This window comes from Gadus macrocephalus, chromosome 14 (assembly GCF_031168955.1).
Source record: "Gadus macrocephalus chromosome 14, ASM3116895v1".
NCBI lineage: Eukaryota > Metazoa > Chordata > Actinopteri > Gadiformes > Gadidae > Gadus > Gadus macrocephalus.
The window spans coordinates 25328252-25347230 of NC_082395.1; the positions used below are offsets into that span (position 1 = coordinate 25328252).

At 47.1% G+C, this 18979-nt stretch overlaps 2 protein-coding genes across 6 annotated transcripts; one reads left to right on the forward strand and one right to left on the reverse strand.

Annotated features, from left to right (window-relative positions):
- Positions 1 to 755: 755 nt before the first annotated feature.
- wdr59 (WD repeat domain 59) lies at positions 756 to 14113 on the reverse strand. 4 transcript variants are annotated; one of them, XM_060072263.1, is made up of 28 exons: positions 13991 to 14088; positions 13632 to 13681; positions 13115 to 13250; positions 12871 to 12956; positions 12679 to 12759; positions 12278 to 12315; positions 12006 to 12094; positions 11805 to 11921; positions 11625 to 11702; positions 11312 to 11468; positions 11145 to 11224; positions 10159 to 10288; positions 9867 to 9964; positions 9532 to 9696; positions 9208 to 9303; positions 7938 to 8042; positions 7541 to 7662; positions 7187 to 7340; positions 6601 to 6657; positions 4986 to 5119; positions 4388 to 4469; positions 3907 to 4019; positions 3532 to 3670; positions 2457 to 2538; positions 2120 to 2246; positions 1844 to 1986; positions 1167 to 1419; positions 756 to 1117 (listed from the first exon to the last, which is right to left on the reverse strand). In XM_060072263.1, the coding sequence occupies exons 1-27, from the start codon at positions 14042 to 14044 to the stop codon at positions 1184 to 1186; spliced, it is 2949 nt and encodes a 982-aa protein (XP_059928246.1). In that variant the 5' UTR covers positions 14045 to 14088; the 3' UTR covers positions 756 to 1117; positions 1167 to 1183. The 4 variants fall into 4 exon arrangements, with proteins under 4 accessions (XP_059928246.1, XP_059928247.1, XP_059928248.1 ...); XM_060072264.1 differs by lacking the exon at positions 6601 to 6657 and having other exon boundaries at positions 13991 to 14113; XM_060072265.1 differs by lacking the exons at positions 12679 to 12759; positions 12871 to 12956; positions 13115 to 13250; positions 13632 to 13681; positions 13991 to 14088 and adding an exon at positions 12545 to 12648.
- Positions 14072 to 18563, forward strand: nob1 (NIN1 (RPN12) binding protein 1 homolog). Of its 2 annotated transcripts, none has more exons than XM_060072288.1 (9): positions 14072 to 14210; positions 14945 to 15077; positions 15165 to 15298; positions 15382 to 15474; positions 15548 to 15679; positions 15835 to 16116; positions 16372 to 16469; positions 16556 to 16700; positions 18060 to 18563. In XM_060072288.1, the coding sequence occupies exons 1-9, from the start codon at positions 14142 to 14144 to the stop codon at positions 18324 to 18326; spliced, it is 1353 nt and encodes a 450-aa protein (XP_059928271.1). In that variant the 5' UTR covers positions 14072 to 14141; the 3' UTR covers positions 18327 to 18563. The 2 variants fall into 2 exon arrangements, with proteins under 2 accessions (XP_059928271.1, XP_059928272.1); XM_060072289.1 differs by having other exon boundaries at positions 15382 to 15453.
- The last annotated feature ends 416 nt before the right edge of the window (positions 18564 to 18979 follow it).

The window sequence follows — 18979 nt, forward strand, 5'->3', positions numbered from 1 at the left end:
AAATGCATGAACCTTTTTCCATATTACCGGTAAGTCATTGTGCTGTGCTGTGCTGTATTGATGTTTGAGAATGTGCTGCCGGATCTCCGCCACCAGATGGCGCCCGAGAGGGTAAAACCATGATACTGAGTCAATGATGCTGCGCGGAATTTTCCTTAAATGTGGGCGGGGTTAAACGTTTAAGCCCGCCCACATTTAGCTCCTCCTCGATCTGCGAGCTGCAGTCAGGGGTTACTCGTTTGAATGGGGACGGACGCGCAATGCATTGTGGATCCGTGCGCTGAAGGCTCCGCCAAAAAGTTAAAAAATTTTCAACTTTTTCGGCAGCTACGGATCCGTCATCCAATCAGATCACGTATGCAAATTTAAGCACTGTGACACTACTCGGGCTCTGACGACCCTGGAAACCTCCCCCATCCGTCAGCCACGCCTTCTGAGTCCTTTGACTGACGGTGCAGTGGGCAAGTGTGGACTCAAACCCCCAAGCCCTTTGGAATTCGACATTGCACAGCCCTGAAGCCTTAATTGCGCGAGAACGCACAGCAAAGTCTGAGTCCGGACATTGGTATTGGGACCATTTAGCCTTTTGAACTCTAAAAAACGTCCAAACGTAAAATAGGCCGACAATGTTACGCGTTGTCCACTCTGAACTGGTGTATAATGAGCCTACTTGTTTTTTTGAGGCACACAAGCTAAGGTGATAAATCAACATCACTATGTAAATTGAATGTGAAAAAGAAGACGGTAAAAGTAAGTCGTTTGTACAAAATTTCAATATACAGATAGAACAAACAGTTTTAAGGTAGTTTTTCCATTTATCACAGCCCAACTGTAGCTTTTCATTTGTGGGTGACAGTATATTCAAAGAACTGAAGTTACAATCTTCTGATTTTCAATAATTACGGCTCGCAAGCACACGGCCAAAAGACAACCTGCTTCATCGAACAGATCCCAAATGAACTGGGTTAAGGTAAGGGGTAGGGTCAAAATGGTTAGGATTAGCAGGGTAAGGTTGAGAATTAGGCTGAAGGGGATAGATGGGTTAGGGTTATGTTAAAAGGGCAAGGGTTTGATGGGTTAGAGTTGGGTAATAAGGGTTAGGGTTTGGATGGGATGGGTTTGATGGGTTATGGTCAGGTTAGATGGGTTTGGGTTGGATGGGTTAGGGCTAGCAGGGTTAGGGTTAGTAGGTGCTCTGCTGGAGGCAGTGGCAGCCGCAGCCCGCAGGGCACTGGTCGTGACGGCTGAACCAGTCCATCATGTGGCTGGTGTGGCCGCCGTGGCCGCAGCTCAGGCAGAAGTTGGAGGCTCCGCGCACGGCCACGTGGCAGACGGCGCACTGGAAGGTCAGCCGCCGGCACACCTCGCACTGCGTCCCGCGTGCCTGAGAGCGGCAGTGGCAGCAGAACACCCCGAACTCTGCAGCACGCGGCCAGGATAACAGACATGGAGGTTTGATTATATCTAGATTTTATCCAGTTAAACACCAGATTATATCCAGACTATATCTAGATTATATCATGTACGACAACAGATTATATCCAGTACAACACTAATCCAGATGATATCCAGTATAACACCAGATTATGTCCGGATTGTATCCAGAACACCACCAGATTATATCAAGCCCAAAACCATATCCAACCCATTACCATATTATATCCATATTATATCCATCCCATCACCAGATTATATCCAGATTCTTCAGAAGCACCTGAATTAGTAAATGTGGCAATATTGTTTGTGTGTATTATTGGTACTATTATCATAATTGTGTAGGTTTGTGTGTATTTTCCTCATTATTGTGTGTTTTTGTATTGTATCATTCAGATGGCACACTAACCGATCCCCTTGTGTGGTTCAGGAGGGCAGGAGGTGAACTTGAGCACGTCGGCTCTCTTCTCCTTCAGCCCCCAGCGGTGCAGGATCTCCCCGTAGCACTTCTTAAAGTCATCAAACTGCAGCACATGGGTGGGGTCCAGGAGCCTGGGGTCACAACGCAGGTTTATGGTCCCCACGGGGCTCTCACCACAGGGTTAGGGACCCCACGGGGCCCCCAGGACACAGCGTTAAGGACCCCGCGGGGCCCTCACCACAGGGTTAATAAGGAAGGGATCACCTCTTGTTCATGTCGTGCTGCTCCCGTTCTCGTTCTCGCGGGTCCGAGTAGGCCTGGTTGCCGTAGCGATAGTCATCAGGTGACGACTCGCCCCAAGGACCCCCATGCTCAGAGTCCCGGCCCGTTGCTAGGGGCCATGAAATACATCCCATTAAATCACCATGGGGATCTAGCAGACCCCATCCAAACATCTAACAACACTCCCAGTGTTGTTAACCCCATGCTCTAAGGTTAGGGGGTACCCCCTGGTCACCCCGACCCCATGCGTTAGGGGGACACTCTGGTCACCCGACCCCATGCTAGGGTTAACTTGAGCCCTTGAATCCCTGAGTCCTACCGGTGTTCCAAGGGGCGACGGGGACGGAGTCGGACGTACTGGAGCAGGAGCCGGAGGTCAGGGAGCTGGATGTGAAGCTGGGCTGGGGAGGGTCAACACAAGCTGTCTGTCACACCAAACCTGACCAATAGGAACCTGAACAATGACAGACTGACCAATAACAGACTGACCAATGAGAACCTGACCAATAACAGACTGACCATTGAGAACCCGACCAATGAGAACCTGACCAATAACAGACTGACCAATGAGAACCTGACCAATAACAACCTGACCAATAACAACTTGACCAATAACAGACGGACCAATGAGAACATGAGCAATGAGAACCTGACCAATGACAGACTGACCAATGAGAACCTGACCAATAACAGACTGACCAATAACAACCCGACCAGTAACATACTGACCAATGAGAACATGACCAATGAGAACCTGACCAATAACAACCTGACCAATAACAGACACCAATGACAACCTGACCAATGCAGACTGACCAATGAGAACCTGACCAATGCAGACTGACCAATGATAACCTGACCAATGAGAACTAGGGTTCGACCGATATATCGGTCGGCCGATATTATCGGCCGATATTCACGTTTTTTTACGTGTATCGTATCGGCCGATACGCGGCTGATTTTCGCTGATATATATATATATATATTTTTTTTTTTACTTGTTATACCTCACCTGTTTTTAATATTTGTTAAATATTGTTCATCTACTTGTTCTTACTTGTTCTACCTCACCTGTTTTTACTATTTGTTAAATATTGTTTTTTACATTGAAGTTCAATAGATGTTCCTTTTTTTAAATTGAGACTTGTAACATTTGTTATCAGTGTAATTTTTATGATTGAGGGAGCAAAAGCAGTATCGGCTCTAAATATCGGCTCTAAATATCGGCTCAAGAAAATCGGTATCGGCGTATCGGCTAAGGCTGATGAAAAAATATCGGTATCTTATCGGCCCTAAAAAATCTGTATCCGTCGATCCCTAATGAGAACCTGACCAATGACAGACTGACCAATGAAAACCTGAGCAGCTAGGAGGCCAGCGGAGGCGGGGCTTACGTAGCGCGAGTGGTGGGGGAGGAGGGCGGAGCGAGGCAGCTGCTGACCGCAGGGGGCGTCCGGAGGTCCCTGGGCTCTGAACACGCTGCACAGCATGGCCAGGGTCTGGACGTCACTCATCTGGCTGTAGTGGTCCAGCCTAGGGAGAGCGAGAGCAAAAGAGAGAGACAGGAGGAGTGAGTGCAGGGCCGCCGGGCTGGGGGTGTAAGGTGGACAGGCTTGGGTGGGGCCTCTACCACCCCCAAGCCCAGCAGTGCCTCTTGTATACAGGGCCCAGAATTTGATGCTACGCTCCTGAGTGAGTGCTATTGTCTACATGGACTGGGCAGTGAGACAGAATGAACCAGGTGCTCTATGTTCTCCAGGTTGACCTACAGAGTCTCCAGCAGGTGTCGTCCAAAGGGGTGCCTGGCCCAGGGGGTGTCGATGTCCGGGTCCGGGTCCGGTCCCAGGTCCTGGCTGGTGGCTGCGGACGCCAGGGCCCACACCTGTTGATGCACACGCACACAGGATGTGGAATCAGCTATATAAATATATATATATACTATCTATGATGTATACAGCTATGTAGAGCATGATGACAACGCCTTCTAACCCTGAAACAATCTACAGTCTAGGGGGTCTATAGTGGTCTACAGTGGTCTAAAGTTGTCTATAGGTTTCAATAGGGGTCTTCAGTGGTCTACAGTGGTCAATAGGGGTGTACAGGCATACAGGCGTCTATAGGGGTCTAACTAAGAGTAGTCTACAGGGGTCTATTGGCGTCTAAAGAACTTTATAGCAGTGTACAGGGGTCAATAAGGGTCTACCGGGGTCTACACTGGTCCACAGTGGTCTAAGGGGACAGGGGAATCACCTTGGCCACGTCCCGTCGGCCCACCACCAGCGCGGCGGCAGCGTTCTTCTGACACGTGTCCTGGATGTCACTCACGTTCAGACTAGAGGGAGGACGGACACGGTGGTGAGCAGGGACAGATGGACACGGTGGTGACAGACGGACCCAGGGGGCCCAGGGTCAGTGGAGCCGCACGTTAGAATCTAACGCCTGGTTTCACCAAGCAGGTTAACACATGGGTTTGGCTCAAGCTACAAACCAGTCTGCATGACCCCCTATTTAAAGGACTAAAGATACCTCTATCAACTGGATTTAAAACATGTCAACACGCCATGAGCTCTCTCCCCGTGTTATCAGCAGACCTCTCACATGTAGCTCTCTCTCCCAGTGCTCCGGGCGGACCACTCACTACAGTGAGTGGTCCGCCCGGTGTTCTCTCCCAGTGCTCCCAGCAGACCACTCACTGTAGCTCTCTGTCCCAGTGCTCCCAGCGGACCACTCACTGTAGCTCTCTCCCCGTGTTATCAGCAGACCTCTCACATGTAGCTCTCTCTCCCAGTGCTCCCAGCGGACCACTAACTGTAGCTCTCTCTCCCAGTGCTCCCAGCAGACCACTCACATGTAGCTCTCTCCCAGTGCTCGGTGGACCGGCAGCAGGCAGGAGATCTCCTGGATGATGACCTTCCCCGCCAGCTTGATGGGTCGGTTGCTGGAGTCGCTCCCCTCGCGCTTGGTCTTGAACCTCCGGGATTTCTAGCGGACAGGAGTGAAAGAGAGGCGGGGAGACGGTAGCGCCCCCCAGAGGAGGAACCAAGCACCACTTGATTAAAAGTGGTTTCTAACAGATTAACAGGGCTGTGTGCGGCTGGGAGGAAGACCTGGCTGGAGTCAAAGCTGTTATTATTCCTGCCAGTAGATTATGTTGATGTGCTGGTAGATTATAGTGATATGATAGTAGATTATGTTGATGTGCTGGTAGATTAAACTGATATGATACTAGGGCTGGGCAATTAATCGAATTTCGATTTTAGCGTCAAACAATCACTAAATAACATTATCGATTTTTCGATTATTTTTCGAAATGATTTATACAAATTGCAGAACAGCTGAATACATATCTGTACATTATTTTAGATTTGAACATTTTCTTTAGGACCATTTTCTGCATTATTTTAAAGCGAAATTTCAAAGTTCTCAGCTACAAAGAATTTTGAGAGAGACATGCTGAAAAAATACATCATGTTTTCAAACTCAAAAAATAATCGTTTGAACATCGTGATTTCAATATTGACCAAAATAATCATGATTATGATTTTTTTTTCCATAATCGAGCAGCCCTATATCATAGTAGATAATGTTGATGTGCTGGTAGAATATACTGATATGATAGTCAATTTTGTTGATGTACTGGTAGATTATACTGATAGTCGATTATGTTGGTGTGCTGGTAGATTATACTGATATGATAGTAGATTATATTGACGTGCTAGTAGATTATGTTGATATGATAGCAGATTATGTTTATGTGCTGGTAGATTATACTGATATAATAGTAGATTATGTTGATGCGCTAGTAGATTATATTGATCTGATAGTAGATTATATTGTGCTTGTAGATCATATTTATGTGCTAGTATATTATATTGATGTGCTACTAGATTATGTTGATGTTCTGATAGATTATAGTGATATGATGATAGATTATATTGATGTGCTAATAGATTATATTGATGTGTTTGTAGATTATATTGATGCGCTAGATTACGTTGATGGGGCAGTAGGTTATATTGATTTGGTAGGAGATTTTATTGTGCTAGTAGATTATATTGACGTGCTAGTAGATTATGTTGATTTGCTAGTCGATTATGTTGATGTGCTACTAGATTATATTGTGCTAGTAGATTATATTAATGTGATAGTAGATTATATTGTGCTAGTAGAATATATTGATGTGCTAGTAGATTATGTTGATGTACTAGTAGATTACATTGATGTGATAGTAGATTCTATTGATGTGCTAGTGGATTATATTGATGTACTATAAGATTCAATTGAAAGTGATCGTTAGTTCGTGGAGACCAAACAGCGTGTCAGATGAATCGTGGACAATGTTGCTGTTACTATCGACCGACATGCGAGGCCGCAGGATACATCGGGAGGGGAGGAGGGAGGGCTCAGTACCGGGTAGTCGTGGATAGGGTTAGGGTTGGAGGGGAGGAGGGAGGTATCAGTACCGGGTAGTCATGGATAGTTTGGACAGACCAACGGCGGAGGGCAGACATTGGGGGCTTCTGATTGGGGGAGAACGGGGGTGTAGAAGTGGACCAAGGAACCAAAAGGAGACAAAAGATTGGCCCATTTGGGAGGGTGGTGACCAATCAGGGAAGGAAGACAAAAAGTATGAGGAGGGTACACATATGGAACATACAAACCACAAAGACAAACCCTGCAGGTGACCTCATTCACTGAGCTAACAGCTTAATGCAGGCTACACACACATCTCTACACTCTCAGTGTGTTCATGCGTGTGCACGTGCATGCATGCGTGTGTGTGTGCGTGCGTGCCTTTGTATGCGTGTGAGTGTATGCGTGTGCGTATATGTGTTTCTGTGAGTGGGTGCGTGTGTGTGTGTGTGTGCGTGTGCGTGCTAGTGTGTGCGTGTGTGTGTGCTTGTAGTTGTGTGTGTGGTTTTACTTGTAGGTGTGTGTGTGTGTGTGTGTGTGTGTGTGTGTGTGTGTGTGTGTGTGTGTGTGTGTGTGTGTGTGTGTGTGTGTGTGTGTGTGTGTGTGTGTGTGTGTGTGTGTGTGTGTGTGTCTCACCCGCTCCTTGTAATAGAAGGAGGAGATGGACACGGTGTCCTTGTCGGAGCGTGTGGGGCTCCCGCTGTACAACCTCAGGGTGCTCTGAGACTCGGTGCGCATCTTCATGGGGGTCAGCACCCCGCTGTGGTACGCAGACAGCGCCGACAGGGACCTGGGGCGCACACAGTGGAGGAGGAACACCTTCTGATGTAAAGTGTCTGATGATTGGCTCTGGGAATGTAAGGTGTCTTATGATTGGCTCTGAGAATGTAAATATTTTATGATTGGCTCTGAGAATGTGAATATCTTATGATTGGTTCTGAGAATGTAAATATCTTATAATTGGCTCTGAGAATGCAGGGATCACCTCACCTCGGCGTGGGTTCGGAGGCCGGGACCGAGCGGTGCATGGTGTTTGGTCGCGTGAAGTAGACCAAGCAGCCAGTGCCGCAGAAGCGCGCTCCAGAGGTGCGGGGGAAGGGGATGTTGGCGTCCTGGTGACAGACAGACAGGAGGAGGCGGAGCTATCACCTCTAAAGTCTAGCCTCTATCTAACGCCATCATCTAACCCTCGAGACCCTATGGTCAGTGACCCTAACCCAGGAACATTTATACCAGTGTAGGGGTCAGTGACCCTAACCCAGTAACATGTATACCAGTGTAGGGGTCAGTGACCCTAACCCAGTAACATGTATACCAGTGTAGGGGTCAGTGACCCTAACCCAGTAACATGTATACCAGTGTAGGGGTCAGTCACCCTGACCCTCACCTGGTAGGATCCGTAGGTGTTGGTGACCCTGGGAAAGGCGGGCAAGGCGGGGGTCACCGGGTTCGACAGGACGTAGGGGCTGGCGGGCGGACCGTCCTCCTGGGTCTAGGAACACCGTAAACACCCTCATGTCATACCGTATACAACCTCATGTCATACCGTAAACAACCTCATGTCATACCGTAAACACCCTCATGTCATACCGTAAACACCCTCATGTCATACCGTATACAACCTCATGTCATACCGTAAACAATCTCATGTCATACCGTAAACAACCTCATGTCATACCGTAAACAACCTCAGGTCATACCGTAAACACCCTCAGGTCATACCGTAAACAACCTCACACCGTAAACACCCTCATGTCATACCGTAAACAACCTCAAGTCATACCGTAAACAACCTCAGGTCATACCGTAAACACCCTCATGTCATACCGTCAACAACCTCAGGTCATACCGTAAACAACCTCACGTCATACCGTAAACACCCTCATGTAATACCGTAAACAACCTCATGTCATACCGTAAACAACCTCATGTCATACTGTAAACAACCTCACGTCATTCATATCACACACCTGTAATATACTGCATATAGTTAGCTATTGACGTATGTATATGTGTGTATATGTGTATTTTATTCCATTCTGTTGTTGGTTAGATACATAGAGATTTCATTTTAATATGCATATCTTTCCTTAAAATGTCAGTTTATTCTGTATTTTGTTCTCTATTGCTAGTTGTCTTCATTCTACTTGATTGACTTTTATGTTTCTGACTTCAGCTAAGCAACTGTTAAAAATCATTTTCTCTGGGATCAATAATGTTCAATTAAAGTATTATTACTTTTATCTTAAAAACATTATGATATTTAGTCCATGATATTTAGTATTTGGAACAATAAAGTTATGATATTACATTTTTTTACCCCACCCCTACTACATACATAATATATAGTGTGTACATAAACGTGTTTGTTTGATGTGAGGCTGGAAACAACATGTGTGTGTTTGCTGTGAGGCTGGAGGAGACAACATGTGTGTGTTTGCTGTGAGGCTGGAGGAGACAACATGTGTGTGTTTGCTGTGAGGCTGGAGGAGACAACATGTGTGTGTTTGCTGTGAGGCTGGAGGAGACAACATGTGTGTGTTTGCTGTGAGGCTGGAGGAGACAACATGTGTGTGTTTGCTGTGAGGCTGGAGGAGACAACATGTGTGTGTTTGCTGTGAGGCTGGAGGAGGCTTGCAGCAGGAGGGGGTCCTCACCATGTCCGACTCTAGGCAGGACATCAGCTGTCGCACACACGGCTCCAGACAGTTCTGGTTCCTCTTTACCTTCTGCAGTGACGTGTCCGTTAGAATCTACAACACAGGATTCAAACTATCAGCACACTCCTCAGTGTCCATCTCATCCTCACTCCCCATCATCATCATCATCATCATCATCATCATCATCATCATCGTCATCACCAACTCCACAACCTTCATCATCATCATCACGACCACCACCACGATCATAACCACAAGAGGAAGGTTTCCTGTCTGAGGGGTACTGCTATATACCTCCGGTTGAGGAAGGAGGGGCTGTACCTTCTGGATCTTGGTCCTCATGGCAGAGGGGATGCTGGTGGGGGAGACGAACTGGAAGGTAGGCACGGCGTTGTTGGGGTAATGGGCGGGAAACTTCACCACCAGCCGCACCTGGTGGCTGCCCAGGTGGGCGGAGACCACGCAGCTCCGGTTTAGAGCATCCATCTGGACGCACAGGAGAACCGCCACCATCATATATATAACCCTAACTGTCATATCGATTACCAGCCTCATCGGGTTCAGATATTCCTATTTTCCTATTTAGATCATATGCATAAACACGATGAGAAGGAGGCTGTCTTGATGGGTGTGGATTCACCCCATCCCCCTCCTACCTCCACGTTGACGTTCCTGATCTGCAGGTTGACCAAGGAGAACTCCTGCTGCAGGGTCTGGGGCGCCCCGCTGGAGCCCAGGGCCGCCTGCTCCGGGTCTGGGAGAGAGATTACAGGATTACGCGCAAACAACAATTGTTTATTACAGCATTGTTTATTACTGGTTATTTATTCAACAGGGAATTGAGATTGGCCTACATGTTACTAGTACCTTCCTAGCGGACTACATTACCCAGCAGGCCCATTAGCTAACCTACAGCCTCCATACAAGGCTCCTCCATGCTGATCTCACCATGCAGGTCTTCAGCCAAGGGGGCTGTGCTCTGCTGGGGCTCCAGGTCCTGGGAGGACTGGGTCCTCTCCGGCTCCATGCTGAGGGCCACACCCTCCAGCAGCTCCTCCACCGTGTCGTTGGCACACAGCTGCAACCGCGGCAGCCGTCCCAACAACCAGACAATCAATTGGTGCTGCGTTATTCCCATCTGTCTGTATTTGCAGCAGCTACCATTAGAACATAAGCGAGCACCAGAGCAGGCTGGGGTGTTGGGAAGCACCGACCTAAAGCCCTGACCCTAGCCCTAACCCTAATCTGAAGCACTGACCCTAAAGCCCGGACCCTAACCCTAACCCTAATCTGAAGCACTGACCCTAAAGCCCTGACCCTAACCCTAACCCTAATCTGAAGCACTGACCCTAAAGCCCTGACCCTAACCCTAACCCTAATCTGAAGCACTGACCCTAAAGCCCTGACCCTAACCCTAACCCTAATCTGAAGCACTGACCCTAAAGCCCTGACCCTAACCCTAACCCTAATCTGAAGCACTGACCCTAAAGCCTGGACCCCAACCCTAATCCTAATCTGAAGCACTGACCCTAAAGCCCTGACCCTAACCCTAATCTGAAGCACTGACCCTAAAGCCCTGACCCTGACCCTAACCCTAACCCTAATCTGAAGCACTGACCCTAAAGCCTGGACCCCAACCCTAATCCTAATCTGAAGCACTGACCTAAAGCCCTAAACCCAACATTGGCCTAAAGCCCTCACTCTAACCCTAACTCTTACCGGCCTAAAGTACTGGCCTAAATCCCTCACCATAACCCTATCACTGACCTAAAGCCCTGACCCTAACCCTAACCCTATCACTGACCTAAAGCCCTGACCCTAACCCTAACACTGACCTAAAGCCCTCACCCTAACCCTATCACTGACCTTAAACCCTGACCCTAACCCTAACCAGAAGCACTGACCTAAAGCCCTCACTAACCTGAAGCACTGACCTTCTGCAGCTGTGGATCCACGCGCCATATCCTCAGGGTCTGGTCTCTGGACCAGGTGACCAGCTGGCAGTCCTTGGAGCCTGCGGGCAGCAGAGAGATATTGAAGCTTTACAGTGTTTCACAGCGTCAGATATAGCTGGTTATTAACAGGGAGACGGGCGTCGGACCTTCTTTCTGCGGGCGCCACTGGAACTCCAGGACCACGTCGTCATGGCCCACAAAGGCGTGGACGGGGCTGTTGAGGTCCAGCGTGCTCCACAGCAGCAGGCTGTTCTCCCGGCGCAGCTGGGGAACCATGACCGTCACCAGGCCGTGGGAGAAGGGCTGGCATGGAGGGTTAGGCAGCGAGAGGGGAATGGTATTCAGTTAGAAAGAGAGAGCATACATCCCGTCATGTTGAACCACTTTGACCAGTTCATAGTCATAGTAATAGTATATTACTATATTTAATACTATTATTACAATATAATATTAACTCACTGTGTATCGTGCCTTCCACACCGGCACCTGGCACGATAAGATGTTGAGGCACTTTCTCGGCTGTCTGTAATCCCAGAACTTGGGACATGGGACAGGTATAGACACAGTGATTGTTGTTGTTTGTGGTCTAAGTGCACGGTAGGGTTAGATTCAGGGTCGGAGAAGGTGCGTTCCTCTCACCCTGACAGAGTTGTCCTGACTAGACGTGGCCAGGATGTACTCGTTGTCCGGGTGCCAGTCCAGCCCGTGGATCTTGGACAGATGGGCGGCTACATACTCCACCGCTGTGTTGGGTTTCTACTAGAACAAGTCCTAATAAATAGACTGCTTGTTCTTTGTGTCTCAAAACATCTGTGTTTAGAAATCCAGATTGTCCCTCACCCTTCTGTCCCATATGCGGACATCTCCGTCATGACTGGAGGCCAGGACGTTCTGGTTCTTTCTGTTCCATTTGACTTGAGAAGCTCCGGCTACAAGACAAGAGAAGAGATGCTCAAGGATGCTCGAGGATAGCCACGACAGCACCCTCTCTTGAACCTTAGTTATTGCACATTTGGCGGAGGTTATGCCAGGTGACTATTTAAGATAGATGCTCTTCATGCGGTTTGACATTAATGTTGATCATCTTAAGCCCCTCCTCCTTCTTAACTCACCGACTGCAGAGAGTGCCACCAAGGGCTTCCGGGGGTCTCTGTCAAATCAAACATTGGATGGATTAAATTAAAAAAGGATTGCCGGAGTCTTACGTAAACAAGGTGCTAATGTAACCTCATTAGATCATCCCACCTAGTGTCCCAGATGATGATATAGGAGTCATAACAAGGTGCTAATGTAACCACATTGATCATCCTACCTAGTGTCCCAGATGTTGATATAGGAGTCATAACAAGGTGCTCATGTAACCACATTGATCATCCTACCTAGTGTCCCAGATGTAGATATAGGAGTCATAACAAGGTGCTAATGTAACCACATTGATCATCCTACCTAGTGTCCCAGATGTTGATATAGGAGTCATAACAAGGTGCTCATGTAACCACATTGATCATCCTACCTAGTGTCCCAGATGTAGATATAGGTGTCCACAGAGCTGCTCACGAGGTACTCAGCTTCAAACCAGGACCAGTCAAGGTCACTTAATTAAAACAAATTAATGAATTTGTTGTTGCAGATATATTTGCGGATAATTACATTCATTATTTTTTACTTTTAATAAGTCTGGTTGAGTGATTTTTGATTGTGTTACCTGATGACTCGCGTGTGTCCCTGCAGAGATGCGTGGACCTCCCCAAAGCCATCTTTCCACGTATAAAGGTCTACCCGCTGGTTACTCTGCAGCCCGAGACACCACCCCGGTGACAGGAATATATTACGCATCAATTTTAAACACAAACTGTCTCAGGAGCAGTTATCTGCAGGGGGCATGGTTCAGTGTAGACCATGAACATAATTATGCATTGCATGTTTTGGAATAAGAGTACAAGACTTACAGAGGCAGCAAAAACCCGGGACTGAGCCCTGTGGGGATTCCACTGCACCGTGCCCACGTCCCACTTGCTCTGACGGCTGATCTTACGCGGCGCTTCAGACGGGTTCTCCAGATTCACCACATACAGGAAACGCCGACTGGGACAAACCAAAAATAAAAAGAAGAAATTGACAGTAACAGAACAGAGTAGGCCTACGTTTATGAAAATAGGGTATATATATGTTATCTGACACTATGTTATCTAATCTATTATTAGTACCTGGATAAGTAAAATCATAGATGCATATATATACATGGAAACAACACTATTTAGTTATACACTGTTGAGTATCTGCATTTTTAACCTAATCAAAGCTTGGCTTTCATCAAAGAATACCAATTACAAACAATTATATTTGGACCAATTACTGTTTATCTAAAATAGGTGTATTTAGTCACGGGCCTATGTCCATGGATATATTTCTTAGTGTTATGCATTAAAAACAGAGTGACATCACCATGTTCCCCCTGACCCTTACCCCGATAGCACGGCGTGGAGCCCCAGACAGTCCACTGACATCGCGGTGGCCTGCAAAATGTCCAAATTAAATAAAACTGGCAAGGTGTATATATGACCAACAAACTTTAAATCTAATCTACACATGTAGTCTTTTAGTTGTATCCATACTCAACTCTACAATTATACAATTCACATTTGTGTGTGTATAGTGTAACTTAAAAGCAGTGGACTGTAATCATCTTCACATTGAGTTAAAGGTGTACATTTAATGTGAACTCTGCTGCAGCTAATGACAGCCCGCAGCACTAAGGGACATCACATAGTGTCAGTCATCAAATAAATTGAGCTTCAGTATCACATTATATCTTTATATTATACCTGGGCATCCCTAAACTCAACCACCACATTCTCGCTGCTCCAGCGGGCTGCCATCTTCCTCACAACATCAACAAGAAGTGACGTGCGCCAGAACACGTGACCTCAACAGCCTCTCTTCTGATTGGATTCTCGCCACAGACCCAGATCCAAGATGGCAGCTACCTTGGTGGAGCATGTTGTCGCTGACGCAGGAGCGTTTCTGAAGAAAGCTCCTCTTCAGGTCAGTCTTTGATTGTTTATTTGCTAATAAGCATGCTGTAAATAAAGCTTACTGACCCTAACCCATAATCCTGTCCTCCCTGACTGGCCACTACGAGTAGATAAGTCTAAAGGTTGGTTAACCCACTACTAGTAGATCATGCAGTGGTCACCACTACAATAAGTAAGTTATACCCTAACCCAAACCACTTGATAGATCGATGTTAGGGTTAACCCAGCACTAGTAGATCATGGTAAGGTTAACCCACTACTAGTAGATCAGGGCTAGGGTTAACTCACCACTAGTAGATCAGGGTTAGGTTAACTCACCACTAGAAGATCAGGGTTAGGTTAACCCACTTATAGAAGATCAGGATTAGGGTTAACTCACTACTAGTAGATCAGGGTTAGGTTAACCCACTACTAGAAGATCAGGGTTAGGTTAACTCACCACTAGAAGATCAGGGTTAGGTTAACCCACTACTAGAAGATCAGGGTTAGGGTTCACTCACTACTAGTAGATCAGGGTTAGGTTAACCCACTACTCGTAGATCAGGGTTAGGTTAACTCACTACTAGTAGATCAGGGTTGGTTTAACCCACTACTAGTAAATCAGGGTTAGGTTAACCCACTACTAGTAGGTTAGGGTTAACCCACTACTAGTAGATAAGGGTTAGGTTAACTCACTACTAACAGGACTCACGCTGTATTACAACGCAGAGTTAATGGGCCACATTATGTTGTAATTTGTTGCAGGACATCGGAGCAACAATCTACACCCTGAAGGACGTGGTGGAGGAGATCAGAGATAAGAACACCAGAAGAAGTCTGTCTGTCCTACCATATCAGCTCAACTTCAAAGAACCGTATCCTGAACACATCCGGTTTGGTAAGACTTCCACACGCTTTGACATTGTGACACGGTCCTGCATGTCTTTGGTTCCGGATTGACCCGACAACGTGTCTCTTCTCCTAGTGACTGAGTTCTCCAAGAAGACGGGGGACTACCCCAGCCTGTCGGCCACGGACATCAAGGTCCTCGCTCTGACCTACCAGCTAGAGCTAGAGCAGGTCGGCTCAGACCATCTGAAGAAGGAGCCAGAAGTCAAGGTAACTGCGACAGCTTCTATATTATCTCATATTTTACACAGCTTGGTGTTATTTTGAACTTTTGAAAACATTTCCTACTCCAGGTGCATGTTCAGAACACACAGCGGCACCCAGAGGCTCCGGTCAACGTCGCTGGATTCCACTTCCCGTCAAGAGTAAACCTTATAACCCCGAAAGTAAAAACAGACCCTGCTAGGATTTCCTGCCCTTCTGTATATGCCCTCTTATTCTGTTGTTATTGGTGTTTAGAAGGCGGGAGACGGCAGACAGACGCCTGCACGCTCGCACTCTGTTCTCCACGCTGAGGATGGGGAGTTTAACAGTTTCCAGTTCTGGAGGGACCCGCTGCCATGCATTGCGTCTGACCTGTTAGAATGGCTGGTAAGTATTTAAGAAACTATGCACAATGTTCAGTATTTAAAAGGTCTAGAACTATTATCTGATTTGACATTTTATTTTTTTAAGGAACCATTTCTTCCAGGGCGATCAAACGATGCTGCTGATGTTCCGGTTTGATATGGATGCTTTGTTCTCAGGCCGATGAGGGCCGCAGGAGCTCTGGAGTGGAAGACCGACCCAGAGCAGGGGAGGAAGAACTGCAGCAGACTGAATACTGTGAAAGAGAGCAGGGCAGAGAGCTGTCAGAAGAGGACGAGATAGAGGAGGACGAGGACGAGGACGAGGAGGAGGAGGAGGAGGACGATGGTGAGGGATGGATAACTCCTAGCAACCTCAAGCAAGTTCAGCTGGAGTCGGGGGACTGGACGGCCCCCGCTGATATTAAAGTGGGATGTCTGACCACTGACTTTGCCATGCAGGTAATGTAATTGTAATATCTAAATTATTGATTTAAAGGGGACCATGTATAATTTACAAAGTAAATGTCCCCATTGGATGCCCCGTATCAGATTATAGATTCAACTGTATAATCAAATGTGATAGACCAGCTATATCGCTCATGCAGACTTTGACTCTGCATGTTACAATAGCCGAGTGACAATATTTATAAAATGATAACAGTAGAATATTAAGTGAGAAATGTTCTTAACTGATATGTTTACTATTATGTCCAGAATGTTCTCATTCAAATCGGCCTTCATGTCCTCTCGGTCAACGGAATGCTCATAAAGCAAGCAAGAAACTACATCCTACGCTGCCACGCCTGCTTCAAGTGAGTAGGAAGCGGTCTGTTAAAACATTTCATCATTCAATTCTGTTTTGGAACCCACTGATGTTTCTTTTTTTTTCCTTTTGTAGAACTACAACAAACATGACGAAGGCATTCTGTCCTCACTGTGGAAACAAAACATTAAAGAAGATCGCAGTTACCATCAACGAGGATGGCAGCACGCAGATGCATTTCTCCCGGAACCCCAAAGTCCTGAACCCCAAGGGGTTGAAGGTAAGAGTGGAAGACTAACCCTGAGAGTAGAAGAGCTTACCCTTAGAGTAGAAGACCTAAGCCTGACCCTGAGAGTAGAATAACTAACCCTTACCCTAGAATACCTAACACTGAGAGTGGAATACCTAACCCTGAGAGTAGAAGACCTAACGCTGAGAGTAGAAGACCTAACCCTGAGAGTAGAAGACCTTAAGGTGCGGCCACACCTAACGCGTTACGCGCGTTAGATTACGCCCGTAACGCGCCTTACCTGACGCTTGATCATTGTGTGTCACAAGAATGGTTCAACGCGCCTATGCAGCTAGATGAGCCCGCCCTGAAGGTGCTTATTTTCGATAGTGACCGGCGACGTTCTATACATTATCCCGCTTATTACAAGGCTACTTGCCAAAACGAAAAAATAAAATCACATGGTGTGTCTTTTTACAATTTATTCATTTCCAGCATTAGTAGTGTTGATTAGTAGCGAAATAGTCCGCCAAAGACTTTGACGTCGCTTAGCAACCGAAGACAATGGGGTTGACAAGTTACCCCATCGACTACTACCCATGCAAGTGAACGGCATTGAGAAGACCCGTGTAATAAAGGCCTATAATATTTCAGTTTATGGCATAGATTTCTCCTCAGATGAGGCCAATAAAGCAATGATTAAAAAGAAAAACACAAACACTCGATCAAAGGCCCGGCCCGACCCGGCCCAAGGATAGTGGTGGGAAATATCGGCCCGACACGGCCCGCAGGTTAGTCGGGCTCGGGCAGAGAATCTAAACTCTAGTGCATGACGTCCTCCGCAAGCGCTCACAGCTGGGTGAGTTTCACCACCTCCTCATCGTTTCAGCAGACACTGAAACGATGACTTGGTCGTCCATGTTCTTTCTGCTTCTGTGCGTCCTCCGTCTCTCTGCCAATGACATCAGGTCAAGCTCAACGCTGATTGGCTATCGCGGTTAAGCGTCACGCGTAGGCGCGTCAAAAGTTCAATTCTTTGAACCCCGCTCGTTAGTGCATTGGGCGCGTTGGTGCGTTGAGCGCGTTATGCTTAACGCGCTGCTTTAGCGCGTGTAACGCATCTACGCGCCTTAACCAATAGTTCCCTATGCAAAAATGCCGATTTTCAATGCCTCTAACGTGCGTAACGCGTTCAGTGTGGCCGTACCTTTACCCTGAAAGTAGAAAACCTAACCCTAACCCTGAGAGTAGAAGACCTAACCCTGAGTAGAAGACCTAACCCTTACCCTGAGAGTAGAAGACATAACCTAATGTATTGCTTATTACATAATGCCTCGTTGCATGAGATATGTACATCATACATCGTCACGGTGCACTGTGCTGGTGAGTGACGGCCTGCTGTCCTTGCAGTACGCTTTGCCACTGCCCAGAGGAGGCAAACACGCTAACAACCCCCATCTGGTGGAGGACCAGCGCTTCCCCCAGCAGAGGCTCTCCAGGAAGGCCCGGCAGAAGACCAACGTGTACGACCCTGACTACGTCAGCGGCAGCTCCCCCTTCAGGGAGAACGATATCACCAGCCGGGCGGCCAACCTGCAGATCAGCGACGGCCGGGGCGGGGGGGGGCGACAGAGGACCAACCCCAACGCTACACGCAAGAAATTTGTGAAAAAGTGAAGACTATGTGGACCCCTCCTCACATGTAGAACTGACCTCAAACCAACCTTTATTTTGCAGGTTTCTAAAGTTGACAGGATTTCGTATTCTATGGCAATACATTTTGTGGGCTGTCTATCAGTGTAATGTAACTTTATTAACAATAACCCTGTTTGAAATAAACAAATTGCTTTCAAATTAGCTCAAACAACAATAAAAAACGATTTGCTTAAAAAAATTACAAATAACACTTAAAAACTGTCAATGATTTCCCATTCTTGTGATTCAAGTGACAAAACAATTCTCAAACTTTGAGCGTATCTATGGAAAGCAAGCGGTGACCAATGCATCAAAAGAGATTTGGCATTTTGGCCGCCTCATGTACCCTGACAGTGGCTGATTCATTATGATCTCCAACTCCAACACACAGATTTGCAGATTAAGGTTAGGAGTTGTTAGGCTTTCAGATCAGATTCAACTTTATTGTCCTTTAGCAGAGTACAGGTACAGAGCCAATGAAATGCAGTTGACATCCAACCAGAAGGGCATAAGAGGCCTTTGTGTGGGCCAGCTTGGGGAGGAGCTCGCTACAGGTCCCTGGCTGAGGAACAGCTTCTGGGTTGGTCAGACTGCTGAGCTCTCTATGACCGGGAACCACTTTGGAGCACAAACCA